We start from the raw sequence: 16,352 nt of genomic DNA, 5'->3' as shown, positions 1-16,352 counted from the left end.
AATATTTACTTGATATATACACAGACACTCATTCTCTGTAACAATATTAACTTGATATATACATAAAACATTCTTGCACAATGGCATGAAGACAACAGCAAGAGCAGTCATGTGATGTACAATATAACCGTGAAGACACAATAGCATATCTATAGCAGTCATGTGATGTACAATATAACCGTGAAGACACAATAGCATATCTATAGCAGCCATGTGATGTACAATATAACCGTGAAGACACAATAGCATATCTATAGCAGCCATGTGATGAACAATATAATTGTGAAAACACAATGGCATATATATAGCAGCCATGTGATGTACAATATAACCGTGAAGACACAATAGCATATCTATAGCAGCCATGTGATGTACAATATAATTGTGAAAACACAATGGCATATATATAGCAGCCATGTGATGTACAATATAACCGTGAAGACGCAATAGCATATCTATAGCAGTCATGTGATGTACAATATAACCGTGAGGACACAATAGCACATCTATAGCAGTCATGTGATGTACAATATAACCGTGAAGACACAATAGCATATCTATAGCAGCCATGTGATGTACAATATAACCGTGAAGACACAATAGCATATCTATAGCAGCCATGTGATGTACAATATAATTGTGAAAACACAATGGCATATATATAGCAGCCATGTGATGTACAATATAACCGTGAAGACACAATAGCATATCTATAGCAGCCATGTGATGTACAATATAATTGTGAAAACACAATGGCATATATATAGCAGCCATGTGATGTACAATATAACCGTGAAGACGCAATAGCATATCTATAGCAGTCATGTGATGTACAATATAACCGTGAGGACACAATAGCACATCTATAGCAGTCATGTGATGTACAATATAACCGTGAGGACACAATAGCATATCTATAGCAGTCATGTGATGTACAATATAACCGTGAAGACACAATAGCATATCTATAGCAGCCATGTGATGTACAATATAATTGTGAAAACACAATGGCATATATATAGCAGCCATGTGATGTACAATATAACCGTGAAGACGCAATAGCATATCTATAGCAGTCATGTGATGTACAATATAACCGTGAGGACACAATAGCACATCTATAGCAGTCATGTGATGTACAATATAACCGTGAGGACACAATAGCATATCTATAGCAGTCATGTGATGTACAATATAACCGTGAAGACACAATAGCATATCTATAGCAGCCATGTGTTATACAAATCTCTTACTTTGAAGGTAGCTTGTAGACAAAAGCCTCGCCAGTGCAGTTCCACACAATCACCTTGTCTATGGCTATAAAGTTTCCTCCCCTCCACTGATTGTTCTTGCTTGCATTTTCCGCACATAGCAAAGAGAACTCACCGGCATCATAGATCTGCAGGCAGCAGGTTCAACTAATTGGGTTTTAGGCATTGATAAAAACTTTGATCTTTTCGCTAAGCTAAAAAATTCCTAGTATGATATGAATAGGAACAATAGCAACAGGGATGCAAGAGTTGTTACTTTTTCTACTAACTGCTGTCATCTGTACACATCTGCCAACATTTCCTCCACACTCCAAAATTTTTCCCACTCAAAATACCTAACAGATCTGTCACTATTTGCACAAATTATAAAAAAGTTACTGGATGAATTTTGAAAAGAGTGTCAGACATATCTCCGATTTTTGTCATGACATCAATGTCTCATCGAAGCACTCCGGGAACTAATGATACGAATAATATTGATTCAACCAAAAATGTGATGACACCGAGACCTATGAGATGAAGTGATCAAGTAAATGTCAATGAATTGAACATTTGAGCCTGTCTGTCATGAAAGAGGATGTGATTGAAGAGGAATACAGTGAGGAGGTAACTCATATATTAATATAATTGTTTCTTAGGATAAAAAGAGAACGCAGGCAAGACACCTTCACTTACCTGCCAATACTTAGAACAGACAATGAGCACTGTACGCTGATTATATGGACAGCATTTGACCGTCTTGGCATCTACACACCGAATTTGTTTCGACTCATCCTCATAGACGTGTGAAGACTGGTACATAAAATAAATAACTACCATTTACACTCTCAAAATAATCAACCTTCATTTCTGAGTTAACATAAATGTGAGTTTTTGGACGAGTTACATAGGAATGCATTTTTATCCCCCAACTGACAAAGGAGGTTGAGTCGGTATAGCCCCCAACAAGAGCTATAGAAACATGGTTATGTGGAGCATCTGAAAAAGGAGGCTGGCAACTGGAGACAATGTTTAGAAAAAAACAAAGGCTACGATATGTAGCTCAGATGCCCTCAGCGTGTCATGATGTACAGTACATAAAAACATAATCTGCAAAACAGAGCCTTAACCAATGTAGTAGTAGTAGTCAGTATGACAGGCATACAAATAGGGTCATAAATGTAGTCTCACAAAAATATCTCTCATAGAGAGCTAAGGGAAACTATGTAAAAGCCGATAAGATAAAAGCAAGAGTGAAGAGAGGACAACTCACACTGACTGTCTGCACATTAATACTCCACATCTTAATCGTTCCTGAATTGGTGACACCGAGGATCACATCCTCTGCAATGAAGAGAACATGAGTTGAACCTCTTATTAAAGATTAACTGACAGCATAAATTTTTATAGCATTAACAGCAGCAGATAACATTACAGATTGGTGTTGGAATAATAATTTTGTATAACTTTAACCGAATACCAAGTTTAGCAACCGCATCAAACTGTGAAAATGGATAGAAAGATTCTCAATCTTTCCAAAATATTGACTGAATATTGCTGTGATGCTATATAATTTTATTAAAATCTTTCTTAAACTTGATTATCTAAAAATTATCCATTCAAATTCCTTATTTACGAAAGCAAAGCATTCGTTAATAAGTGTTAAACAGTTGCCTTCCAAGAACAGCTAATTTTTATAGACAATCGTTTTACTTTCTATTTATTGGAAGGAAGAACTTCTGGTTAGCAGTGCACTCCATGATATGTATGCACAAGTTCACTTGGTGTGATTTTATAACTTCCTCTCGAAAGTTAATGTGGGATGTACCAAAACGGCGTAGACCTTTTGGTATTTGTAGAATCTGTTTCGACCTTGCGTTACAGGTGTCTGCAAAACATATAGCGGGGTGACTAGCTGGAATGGTTTAATAGAATAGGCGGCGAACAGAAGTGCCTTTATCTTTTTTCAAAGAATGTTCACGAATTGGCTAATCACTAGCATTGACATCGTATATCATATGTCTGTGTTTTGCTGAAAAAATGAACTCTTTATATTCCAGTTTGGAGCTTGCATTGCGAGTGTTTTTTGTCTCTAAAATTAGTTTTTTGTTCTTCTCACTTCAAATTGCTAAAAAAATATCACGAATGTATTGGTATGAATAGATGTAATTTTAAGGTGCTGTCAGCTCACTTCAAGTCTTTCATACAGTCGCTTTTTCTCGACACAATGTCTTGCTTTCTAGAACCTTCCTGTCAACCATATTTCTTTCCACTAAAAACCAGCCATTACGTATCCTGTAGATGTCTTGGCTAACTTCATTACAAACTAGACCAATCATAGAGATACAAGGCAGAAAGCGTGCTATCATCAGACGGTTACCTTCTCGCTTCAATGGCTTGAGCATGCAGAAGGCATTGACCCAGTCTGGGTGAACACGAGCTACGAGAGAGTAGATAACATCAAGGCTATCGGCATTGAGTATGTGTATCTCTGGGTAATGGCCATTGCATAGGAGGCTGTGACAACTCTTGCCTTCAAATTTGTATGCCTAGAATATATTCAGCACAATGCAATTGACAAGGCAGATATGGAGGTCTTTACAGCATCTCATAACAAGCTTCTCTCCTACAACTCTGAACTGAGAAAACAATAAAATTTCCTACCTTCTACACAGAGACTGCAACTTTATTTTACCGATTATAAGAATCATCCATAGAGTACGGTAATTACTGTGTCAGTCATACATCACTGAAAATGACATGTAGAAGATAACTCCAAGTTTATCGATGTTAACTAAATGAATGCTTATTGCCTATCCATCATTCCATGATGGATATTTTGTTGATATTTTATCATTAATACAAAACTAGAGCACGTGTAGGGAATCTGAAAAAGCACCAGTTGAATGACGACAGCAATTTCAATGAGTAAACCATCTGGCATACTGTAATTTCGAATTTCAAAAACCCTGACTCCGCAAACCCTAGTATTAGTGAAGTTTTAAGCTGCCACACATTGATGAAATCCGTGCTAGATCCACAAGTTTTCAAAAATAGTAAAGAACAGAACTGACTAGAGGTTTAACTATATTAATAGCATATTCTCCTCAAGAGCATTTCTAGTACTGCTTATACTAGTTGAAGTTGTAAAGAAACGCAAGCCATAAACTCAAATGTATCACAAATGACAAAAACAACCTGCAATGAAGTGTGCACAAGGGCAGACTTTTTACTCTCCAAGCACTGGCCATCTTTCCGGTCCCACAGACACATCTCCCTACAACACTCACTAGGCTATACTAGCTTCTACACCAATACTTTGTAGCGTCTAATGAGTGACTGCTATGCAAGTGCTTGTCAGATACTGAATGCTATTTTTAATCACTTGCCCTGTGCTGTCAGCGGACACAAATCGACCAGGTCCTGCAGGAGCAATGCTTGTGATAGAGCCTGACTGTCCAAAGAACATCATTGCTGGCGTCACCTATAATACAAGTATTCTACAGTTTTCTCTATAGCCTAGCTATAGGCAACTAGGCATAAGAGCGAGTAGAAATCTGAGAGACAAAATACACCTGTACCTTTCCATCAGACTCTAATTTCCATAAACATATTTGGCCTTCTGCAGAACCTGTCAGAATTGTCTTCTGCTCAAGGGAGACAGCAAGCGCTGAGATGGTGTGAGACGGCACGTGCTTACCCCAAAGCACAAGAGGTACAACTAGGTTGGCTCCAGTCGAAGAAGCCATCTTCAGTACAGCCTTTTCACGTTAGCATTTGAAAGTCTAAAATTGCATAAAATGTTTAAATTTGTTGTCAGAAAACAGCAATAAGCGTCCATGTCATATATAACTAACAAGCTTGAGATATGCAAGCAGCCAGTTAGCCTTTGATTCAATCAGTTGACGAACTTAAACTAGTTTAACTCCCTACGAATGCGACCTTGACCTCAAGACTACAGGCTGCATACCAGTACTGATTATGACTTGTAGTAGTTTGATGTAATTAAGGTTAGAACTCTTTATGAAACAAGATAAGCAAATTGTTCAAGTCTGCCTCATAGCATTAGAGAACATGTACTTACTACTATTGGTGGCAAACAGCCTGCTTTTCTAACTCAAAATATTTAGATAGTTTAGTCATTTATTACTGCTATGGTACTTTGACAGAGCTTATCCTGTTGGTTCTAGTAGAGGGAATCTTCTGTATAATAATAATTCTCCAAGGCATTGATTAGTTCTGTCACCTGTGACAGGATTAATCAGCTGTGAATCGAATGAATGCAGATAACTAAATGTATACATTTGCTGTTGTTATGTAATATAATGCTCTACTTGAACTTGAGAATGACTCTAATTTTATATATGCTTCAAACAGCTACTTAGTGCTATACGATGCCTAGTGCTAACTAAAATTAGCTTTAGTACATTAGTTGAACCTGTGTGGGAAAATAACTTCATTGGTTGTATGATCATTTAACAAATGGTGTTGTACAACTACAAGACTGGTAAAATGACTGGAAGAATATATACATGCAGTATAAACCTTAAACTAGCTAAGTTTTTTCATTATAAACGTGATGGCAATCAGTTACATTCACATCTTTATGTACTCTGAGAAGCTGATCAAACTGATCAAACTGATTGAACTGATCAAACTGATTGAACTGATTGAACTGATCAAGTGAAGAAATCTAAAAGAATTATTAAACAAGTCTACGGTTGTTTCAGGTAAATGTTGTGTTCCGCAGTAGAACTATATTACATTCGTTGCTTTTAAAACTTTTTAGTATACTCTGTTATTAAGGAAAATGTCCAGAATCGACTATTCAAAAGCAGTAAAAACAATGTGGATTGAATATATATATATGTATATAAAACTTGCAAACATATGAAAATACAATAGCAAAACAAAAAGATTTAATAAAAAAAATTACTCAATGAATATAATAACAAACGATTATAACTGCAGTACGAGGCAGTCAAATGACTTGAGCATTATGTAACAAAGCATTAACCATTTTAGATTCATAGGTTGATACCAACTATAATTACATCCTATATAGCAGATGTAGTTCCTGTTATCACACATGATGCAGGCTTCGTATGGATGATAATATTTTGTGTGCGATCTTTCAAAACCTAACACCATTTTCATAAGAATATGACTTCTGCACTATAAAAAACCTGCTCATGCTAAGACCACCACATAACTATGCTAGCTTTTTCTTATGACTAGGGACTACCCTCTAACTTTTATCACTTCCAGGATAAGATCGACTCACTCCGTGCTGTTTTACCTCAATTATAAAATAATTGAAGTAAAATTGAGGTAAATTGAAGTACCTCTAACAAAATAGCTATTATTGACTGATCACTGAGATTTAAATCCATTTTGACACGCCATACTGTATCTGTTATATTTATCATGGATTGCGTTAGCCAATATTTTTGTTTTACAGTTGAAAAATTTAGATTAGCTATGAAGAGCTGCATTCTTAGATAATTGGCAATGTAAAGATTCAAGTATGAGCCAACAACCGGTGCAGGACAAGGCGCCAACTAGCTTTAAAAAAACCATAAATTACCTCTTTAGATCTAAAGCAGCTAGCAAAGCAATTTACTCATTCCTTAATGCAAAGATTGGCTTTTCACATGCCAAATTAAAATTCAGGTCTAAGACCTACTACACTTTGCACTCTGATTCAAATGGTCTCAGTCAGACAGAATTAGAAGTTTGGCAAAAATTTGCTGCTTAAAATAGGTCTCGAACCTATCAATAATCAAGGGAAAGTTTTATAACTTAACAGCTCAACGTGACATATACATGGTAAACCTTTATAGATATGCCTACGACATGAATCAGTCAATCTTACACGCAACAGAAAAATCTACTTGCACACCTTGTTTTAGCAAACTCAACATGAATAACATTGATTTTACAAAATGCGTATTATAGCAGTTGTGCACGGTGACTTGCTGTCTTGCCTATTAATTTTCTATGGTTTTTAATTTCGTCTTTATATAAGTTTTGTGAAGATAGGAACTGCCAACGCCAAAATATAGCATATTCTTTCATTGTTAAGAATGTAAAACAAAAACATAATTGTGCATTGGATCCCAAAAGAAATCTAAAGGTGTTGGGTAGCATAGTAAATTCGTTAATCATTTCATACCAATGCAAGCTAATCACGGGTAGTACATATGTTGTAGTGACAGAAGGCTGCGCATTTTAGCAAGCCTGATGAACAACTCAAAGATGACTGAAAATTTGAATTGCTAATGGAGCTTGTAAATGGTACGAAAGTTATATAATTGTTTTTAAAGAACTGATTAAAAAACCTTGCTAATTTCTATACATGATCACAAGCTTTATGTAACTGTATACCGTAAATAAGGTGAAAAACTAATGATGTGAGATGTCGGTGATGACCATTATAAATGCAGTGTTTGATATTCGTTGCTTAATGCTGTGTTTAATACCTAATACCAAAATATTTTATTATTTTATTAAATGCAACGCACAACATGCCTTAAAAAGTAAAATCTATCCTCGCAAGGCGTTACAGACTTCATATAATATTTGGACCACAGCAGTGATCACACAAAATCTATTCATCGGTGAAGGTCAACTTCTAGCACTTGTTGGTTAAAACCGTGACGGGTATTAGGTTTGTCACTCAAAACAATCTTAAACCTGTTAGAACGTGAGCTATATTAATTTTAGCAACTAAAAATAATGGTCTTAACGGGGGTCGTTTCATCGCAACGTAGTCTTTCCTAATTCTAAAGTTTAGTACCGGTTTTATTTGGTACAGTAGTTATAAAATCAAGAAGTATTTTGAGGGAGTCTGCCAGCACGTAACACTGAAATCAACCGATGTAGCTAAATAATATATAAGTGGATATGCTGTAGTTTACTTTTTTCGGATAAGCATTATGCATTAGAACTAATGTCAACATAGCTCTTTTACAAACTACCGGCATATAACCAATTTTAATACTCTAAGCAAGCACCGAAACATGTTTTCATAAAGCAAATCGATTAGAGTTCAAAACCATTTATCTACAAACTGTTAGAGTTATATTTTACTTATAGTGTTTTTCAGTGCTTTGAGAGATGCTCACTACTACCCTATCTGCAGAGGTAGGGCGCGTGCAAAACAACGAGCTCAACCAACCTCAAACCGAGTTAAAGCCTCAAACTCAAGTTCAACTGACTTCTGCTGTGCATCAAAAGGATGACTATCAATGTCCAGTGTGTTTCACCATTTTACCAACAGTGTAACACCTTATCTCAATCCGCAGTCATCTCCTTGTCAAATCAAATGTCGCAGTCAACTGTAGCCTACAAAATAGCCTACAAGAGAGCCTGTTGCACGGTCTATCACCAGAAATTAATCTTTATTTAGATGGGCAAGGGTTGAGACTAGCTATTAATTGATGATGTTTTGTGTAAGAGTTAGTGGATCATCTGTCCCATTATGGTGAAATAGCAATCCCAAATTGCAATTGCAATACCCTTTGCAATCCCAGCGGTTTGTGGTGCTCGGACCAAATAATAGTTGGCAAAAAACACTTGTTGCCACACAAGTATATTAAATAAAGATATTAAACAACTGATATGAGATATGTATACATGTGACATCAAATTGCCATTTGTTACTCCTAATGTGCTCCGTCTCCTGCTATGTTACAGATTGAAAGAGGTGCATTGAAAGATATTTTATGAGAGCTGAGTTCAGTTCATTTTATTAAAACATGTAGTGTTTCAAATAGATAATAGCTAAGATAACTGTCAAATTAACCTAAAGTTCGGTTCTAGATGTTTTCAGTCGCTCACAAGATAGCATGTGGCTAGATGGTAAATGATCTTTGAGTGAAAGTTTCAGTGTCTCAATTTTACTGTAGCTATTAGTCTATGACTTTCAGCAAAATCAATGAAAGTGTCAATAATATTTGACTATAGTGAGCACAGGTGTGTGCATACCATCTGTAGTTGTACAAGATACTATAGTCTAAACTCAAATAGGCACGGCACTAGAACCATCACAGCATGTAGCAGGACCATAGGCAGACTTGAGTGACTACAATGGTAGTGGACTATAAGTATACCATTGTAATCTGTACTAAAGCTAATAAACCAGTTGTGCGTGTCATCAGCTAATAGCAGACTATGAGTATATCAATGAAACTCTTGTAAGAGCTAATAGGTCAGACTAGATTAAACACAGTTGATTAAGAATCTGTCAGTCTTCTTGAGCTAAAGTGAAATATTGCAATATAAGGTATGAGGTAAAACAAATAATATTATAATACTAGCGGAATGCCCGGCGTTGCATGAGTATTAAAAATCAACTTATAAACAGTGGCAGGTAATGTAGTTGTCTGCCACTTGCCATTAGCCTGGCACATTGCTAATGAAACGTGAAGCGTGCTATTTTAACCAATCATTAAAGATTGGCAGGTTTAGTAAAGATGATGTGCACAATTATTTTATAGTATGGCAAGTTGGATGCATATTGCAATTAATACATATTCATTACTTCAGTTAAAATGAACACGCTTAAAGCGCTTGTGCAAATAATATCTTTTATTAATTGGCATGCATAATCATTACATGAAACATTTATTAAGCTTGTTTCTGCCGCGTCTCTCACCATAATAAGTATTTCACTAGCTTAAATTACTAGCTTAAATTACTAGCTTAAATTACTAGCTTAAATTACTAGCTTAAGTTACTAGCTTACTAGGTAAGTTACACAAATTCATTGGGCAATTTTTTTACTCCTCGTGCAACGTCTAATATTCCGCTAGTCTTTACTATAGTAAGAGCTGTGTCTATCCGTCTGAAGCCAGCCTGTGCTTATATGTATGCTTATAATCATTACATAACGCGTCATGATCTCTCATGCAATCATGATCTTCAAGCATGCTAGTAGTAATCAATAGTATTTTTACAAGTACTGCATAAGTACATGCACAATTATTCCATTGTTTGACAAAAACAACGTAGCGAAGTGGTTAACTTGCCTGTAAGAAGAACCAGTGGTTTTGAGTTCAATTCCAGTGCAAAACAGATTCTTCCTTCCTAGATTTTAATCGCTGTAACCGACCATTTGAACTAAAAACAAACACTGAGATTTATATAGATTATTGTAGTTGCTGAATCTTTTATAGTGGTTATTAAAACCTGCTCTATGGTCGTCACCCTTATTTCAATATTACAGTTGAACTGCAGTGCATTGGATCGACAATGGCCATACCCATCAAGGTACTATCACACGAATCTTGTATCTGTAGGCTTTAGTGTTTCAGACTACATTGGCATTCATGACCATGAGTTCCATCAAAGTACTAGTAATCAATGAATAAGGTAAATGACCTTCATGAGTTTGAGAGTTTTAGTTGTCTTAATAAATCATCCTGTCTAGCAATTTCAGGAGTTGTCTATGCATTATAAAATAATTGGCGCATTCAACTTTCTTCTCCTCATTAGAAGAAGCTCAAGGCGCAATGGTAGCATAGATGAGCCATTTATATGTATAATGACTTGAGTAAACGGGTCAAGGTCACTTAAGGGCAAAGTAGTAACTATTAGGATGGCTAAGCTGCTGTTAAACTTTTAAACTCTGTTATGACCTTTAGTGCTGACTTGCCACTGCTTTAACAGGGTCTAGTGGGTTTGGTTACCGGAGCTGCTTCTGGTCTTGGAAAAGCAACGGCTTCCAGGTATGCACATGTGTATTATTTGGTACTCGCATTTTATAGTCTCAGGGGTGTGTTATTTGGTACTTGCATTTTATATTTTCAGGTGTATGTTATCTGGTACTTGCATTTTATAGTCTCAGGTGTGTGTTATCTGGTTCTTGATTCTATATATGTGACACTTGTCTGCTGAAGTCCCATCTTTGTGTTATATCGTATATCGTATATGTTCTCTGTAGGCTTATAAAGAATGGAGCCAAAGTAGTGCTCTGCGACCTCGGCAACTCTGATGGAGCCAAGGTAGCGGAAGAGCTCGGCAAGAATGCAGTCTTCTGTTCGGTTGACGTACGCTTTTCACTCACTATTGCCTTTCTACTCAGTTGAAACTAGTATAAATTGGGAATGAACTCAAGGTTGTGTGAAGGTCACTGACCGGTCCTGTAATATGTTTGTGCGAGAGGCTTTAGTTTTATTCAATTCAATGAGAGAGTTTTGTTTTGAATTAGAATAATTGGGCTGTGGCAAGAACAGCTTTGTTGGTCTTGCCACAGACCACCAAAGTTGCTAGATAGACAACTCCGAAAGTTAGACAACTCCGAAAGTTAGACAACTCCGAAAGTTAGACAACTCCGAAGGTTATGTGTATTGGTATGAGAGATATAGAATAGCAACAGGCTGCTTCTTTACAAGTCATCATTGTCACTCTACCTTACAATACATGTATGCATAGTTGAATGGTGGATGTCACCAGGTGACTTCTGAAGATGATGTTCAGGCAGCCCTTGATGTCACTAAGAAAAAATTCGGCAAATTGGATGCTGTAGTGAACTGTGCTGGAATCGGTGTTGCATTCCAGACGTACAATTTTAACAAAGACAAACCTCATCAGCAAAAAGAGTTTGAGCGATGCATTCTGGTAAGTATTGTGACTGTTTTATCTGCTCATGTGCAACCATGCATGTTATGAAAGGTAATGTTATACAACCATTCATATATGTTCTTCGTATGTATAGAATATCTACATATATTATATATATATATATATAATATATATAGATATTTGTGCTAGCCGAATGCCCGGCGCTGCATGGGTATTAAAAAACATCTTATAAACAGTCGCAGGTGATGTAATTGCTTGCCACATGCCATTAGCCTGGCACATTGCCAATGGCTAATTTGAGTAAGCTAGTATCCGTATTGCTAAACTTAGTAATAAGAGCTGAGAGCAAGCTTTAGTGACGTTGCGTTACATAACAGAGTGCAACGAGTATTTTAACCTGGATAATGACTCATATCGCCCAATGAATCACTTGTATCTCGCGTAATTTAATTGGTTAGGATAATGGTGAATGGGAGGCTCCGAGATCAAATCTTCTGCGATCTTTCATTGTTAGATACTAATAGCTATAGCTGGACAGACCGATTGACTGACAACGACAAACTTGGAGATTTATATATAGATATAAGATATATATATAGCATGATGGAAAAGGGCTTGAATTTACAAATTACATTTTACGTTGCATGCAGTGGTTCTACTCGGGCATGTTGTACCCTGGCATGCAGTGGTTATATTCGAGTATGCAATGGTTGTACCTGAGCATGCACTGGTTGTACCTGAGCATGCGCTGGTTGTACATGGCCTTGTCGTAGGTGTACCCGGGCATGCAGTGGTTGTACTTGGACATGCACTGGTCCATTTCCATGTATCTTTCTGAGATATGAAAGGCAGCTTAGTCACTACCATAGTCCATGTCCATCTCTGTAAAGTAATGTGCAATGTATTTTTACTCTGTTGAACCTTTTCATTTCCACTCTCAATTAGGTGAGTGACTGGTAATAATTTAGTGCACTGCACTAATATTTGACTGTTCAAGGATAATATACATTAGGAACTACAATAGTACTAATATATCTGACTGTACAAGAGTAATGTACACTGGGGACTACAATAGTACTAGTATATGTGACTGTACAAGGGTAATGTACACTAGGGACTACAATAGTACTAATATATCTGACTGTACAAGGGTAATGTACACTGGGGACTACAATAGTACTAGTATATGTGACTGTACAAGGGTAATGTACACTAGGGACTACCATAGTACTAGTATATGTGACTGTACAAGGGTAATGTACACTAGGGACTACAATAGTGCTAACATATCTGACTGTAAAAGGGTAATATACACTAGAAACTACAATAGTACTAGTATATGTGACTGTACAAGGGTAATGTACCCTAGGGACTACAATAGTGCTAGCATATCTGACTATATAACAATTATACAGAGGGCAGTAGCTTTTCAACCCAGCTAATCGAATGATTTTCATCGTAGCTATTCACTGCGGACTAACTACATATCAAGTCTATCTTGTATCTTATAGAATCTGTACTTTCTGTTGCGTTCACAAATGGGTAACAAAATTAACTATATTTACTATATTGTCATGGCATTTCTTGTAAAGCCTTGTTATTGAAGGTCTATTTGAATTGAAGCCATTTTATTTTTAAACCAGTCTCCTCATCTCCTCCTTCAGGTGAATACATGTGGAACATTCAATGTGATCAGACTTGCCAGTGGGCTGCTCGGGGCCAATGATCCTGGACCTGATGGCAATAAAGGAGTAATAATCAACACAGCCAGTGTGGCAGCTTATGACGGGCAGCGAGGTCAGGCTGCCTACGCGGCCAGTAAGGGAGCAATAGTTGCCATGACACTGCCTATAGCCAGGGATCTCGCTCAGGCTGGAATCCGAGTCAATGCGATTGCACCAGGTATGTGAAAACTTCTTCTTACTGGCTTTTATTAGAGATGCCCCGATTCTAAAATCACCAGCCGATTCAGATACCGATCCGATATACCGATTCTTATTAAAAGATAATCCGATTCAGATACCGATTTGGATCTTTTATGTTGCATAGATAATTGTTCATTTTATAATAGAAAATATAAATATTAATGTGTTCATTTGTTTGTATTTATTTATGAAAGAAGAGAGATATATATTCACATACTGACATAGCGTGCATGTCGTAACAAAACAGTCCATGTTTCTTGTAATTTTCTAAGGAATAATAGTAATTTGTTTTTTAACTAATAAAAGTAATTGTTGTTTTTGTTGTTGTTGTCAACAAAAACAACAACAACGTTAGCAGCACCTGTGAAAGAACAGCGTTTTTTAATTTATAGTAAGACCTGCAATAGTTTACTCACAAGTACTAGCTCATCAAATGATCTGTAGGACCATAACTATTTAAACAAACTTCAAAAGTTAATGTGTAAATAAATATAATAAAAGAGAGAAATCAATGATATACAGCCCCCAAGGATAGCCGACGGCTCTCATATGGGCGGGGTTTAATGATGGAGCTCTATTGGGATGAACCCGAACACGGCACCCGAACAAACAAATATGCTGAATAAAGCCCCTCGTAAATTTACAAATATTATGAAATATAGTGATTATTTTACTTATTTGGTGAATTCACTTTGTTGTCAAATAAATATAGTATCCCAATATTGTCACCATTATGATCAGTCAGTTGCCATTCGCAAGCATTCGTGATATTAATAGTCACTATCGTAAAATAGCTCAAATTCGGTTTTGTATTTAGATTTTGAGTATGAAAACTACACTGCACAGCTTTGCCTGCTGTCCTATCTCATTGGCCAGGCAAAACAATGTGAAAACGATGAAAGACTTTGTCATTTTATATTAGGGGTGGCAAAATATTAATCAAAAACTAGGAAAAAAAGCCGTTGTTCGGGTAAATTATATTCAACTTTAAGCATATACTACAACCTTTACAAATTTTAAAATTACTAAAAGTAGGTAATTTGAACTGCCTTATTTTGTATGGATGTATTATTTTGGTTAGGTATCACCCCTATATTGTAGAAATTCAAGGTTAGCTATTGTGAACCGCTGGTCTACTGACTGAATGAGCTATTGAAACGATAACAGCGAGTCGTGTTTTTCAAAACCTAACAAGGCAATGCGATCGCCCCGCGAGAGTTGTGTTAGCTCCGAAACCCAGGCTAGCATAATCCTAACAGAGCTCCATCATTAAACCCCGCCCGTATGACAGCCGTCGGCTATCCTTGGGGGGCTGTATATCATTGGAGAAATAAATTACATACACAACCAAACGAGAACAACCCAGCAAACAAGCTATGTATCATCAGGATCAAGAAAGTGATAGATAAATTTATGCATCAGCTGCTCAAATTACTTTCGCAATGTTAGTAAATAGAAATAATACACTGCATTCTTGTTTCCTTTGTTATCTTATTCGTGATTGGCTGCAGTAAATCCCATTGCTACAATTGGGAAATACCACACTTTGTGATTACGTTCTGACTAAAGCAAAAAAATTCCTCAGCTGTGTTGATGTTGATCAGGCTATAGACGTGAAATAGTGTGACAGGCCCAGAATTCATTAGGTAAGAGTAAGGAACTTGTAGCTGATGATCTTCATTAGTGTAGCAGGCTAAAATACTGTTTCCTGCTAAATAGTTGATCTGTAAAAAGTATCTGAAGTTTCAGATTTTTTAAGAAAAGATCGGCACTGATACCGACCGATTCAGACACTTAACACCCCTATCGGCACCGATATCGATTCAGATACTTAACACCCCTATTGGCACCGATACCGATTCAGACACTTAACACCCCTATCGGCACCGATACCGATTCAGACACTTAACACCCCTATCGGCACCGATACCGATTCAGACACTTAACACCCATATCGGCACCGATACCGATTCCGATACCAAATCGAAGCAGCTCTAGTTTTTATTGCTCTTTGAATACACTGAATGAATATTTTGTCATTTCGCAGGTTAAATCAGTCAGGATGTAAAAAGTTTCCTTTATTTCCCTTGGTTAGTGTGCGTCACATTTAGGTAAGTATTTTTTGCAATATATAATGGTAAAATCCAGGACCTTGCAAGCGTGTCTTCATTTTCATATTGCAGGACTATTTGACACGCCTCTCTTAGCCTCTCTTCCCGATAAAGTACGAAAATTTCTCGCAGACACCATCCCATTTCCCAAGAGACTTGGGCACCCTGATGAGTTTGCGCAGCTGGCTCAATCCATTATTGAGAATCCTGTGCTGAACGGTGAAGTGATACGATTGGACGGAGCACTCCGCATGATGCCTTGATTGGTCAGTCCTAGAATTGTTGGGTTAGAGGCTGAAATTTCACTGTGATTGTTCATTGGTTCCTCTATATCTTTATGGTCACTCAATGAGCCCAGCTGGCCGAGGTTTTACGGATCTCATAAAATATAATGATAACATCCTTTCAATAGATTCTATTGCTACCAGTCTTTATGAGATATTACACGTATGTAGCGGACAGTTTCTCTTATCTATAAT

General features: G+C 36.8%; 2 protein-coding genes across 2 annotated transcripts in view; one reads left to right on the top strand and one right to left on the bottom strand.

The window, feature by feature from the left end:
* LOC137410515 (WD repeat-containing protein 7-like) overlaps nt 1–5,030 on the bottom strand; it is a 30,250-nt gene extending 25,220 nt beyond the window's left edge. Inside the window, 7 exon segments of the mRNA XM_068095943.1 lie at nt 1,254–1,399; nt 1,947–2,063; nt 2,524–2,594; nt 3,631–3,799; nt 4,449–4,523; nt 4,636–4,734; nt 4,832–5,030. Of these exon segments, the coding sequence (XP_067952044.1) occupies nt 1,254–1,399; nt 1,947–2,063; nt 2,524–2,594; nt 3,631–3,799; nt 4,449–4,523; nt 4,636–4,734; nt 4,832–4,999 (845 nt within the window). The 5' untranslated portion in view covers nt 5,000–5,030.
* A 5,425-nt stretch (nt 5,031–10,455) lies between these two features.
* LOC137410517 (3-hydroxyacyl-CoA dehydrogenase type-2-like) lies at nt 10,456–16,279 on the top strand. The gene is made up of 6 exons (XM_068095947.1): nt 10,456–10,523; nt 10,923–10,981; nt 11,197–11,302; nt 11,709–11,873; nt 13,502–13,739; nt 15,946–16,279. The coding sequence occupies exons 1-6, from the start codon at nt 10,506–10,508 to the stop codon at nt 16,134–16,136; spliced, it is 777 nt and encodes a 258-aa protein (XP_067952048.1). The 5' UTR covers nt 10,456–10,505; the 3' UTR covers nt 16,137–16,279.
* Nucleotides 16,280–16,352: the final 73 nt, after the last annotated feature.

Source organism: Watersipora subatra, chromosome 1 (genome assembly GCF_963576615.1).
Source record: "Watersipora subatra chromosome 1, tzWatSuba1.1, whole genome shotgun sequence".
Classification (NCBI taxonomy): Eukaryota; Metazoa; Bryozoa; class Gymnolaemata; order Cheilostomatida; family Watersiporidae; genus Watersipora; species Watersipora subatra.
Note: the sequence above shows the minus strand (reverse complement) of the source record. Positions and strands in the feature narration are given on the sequence as shown.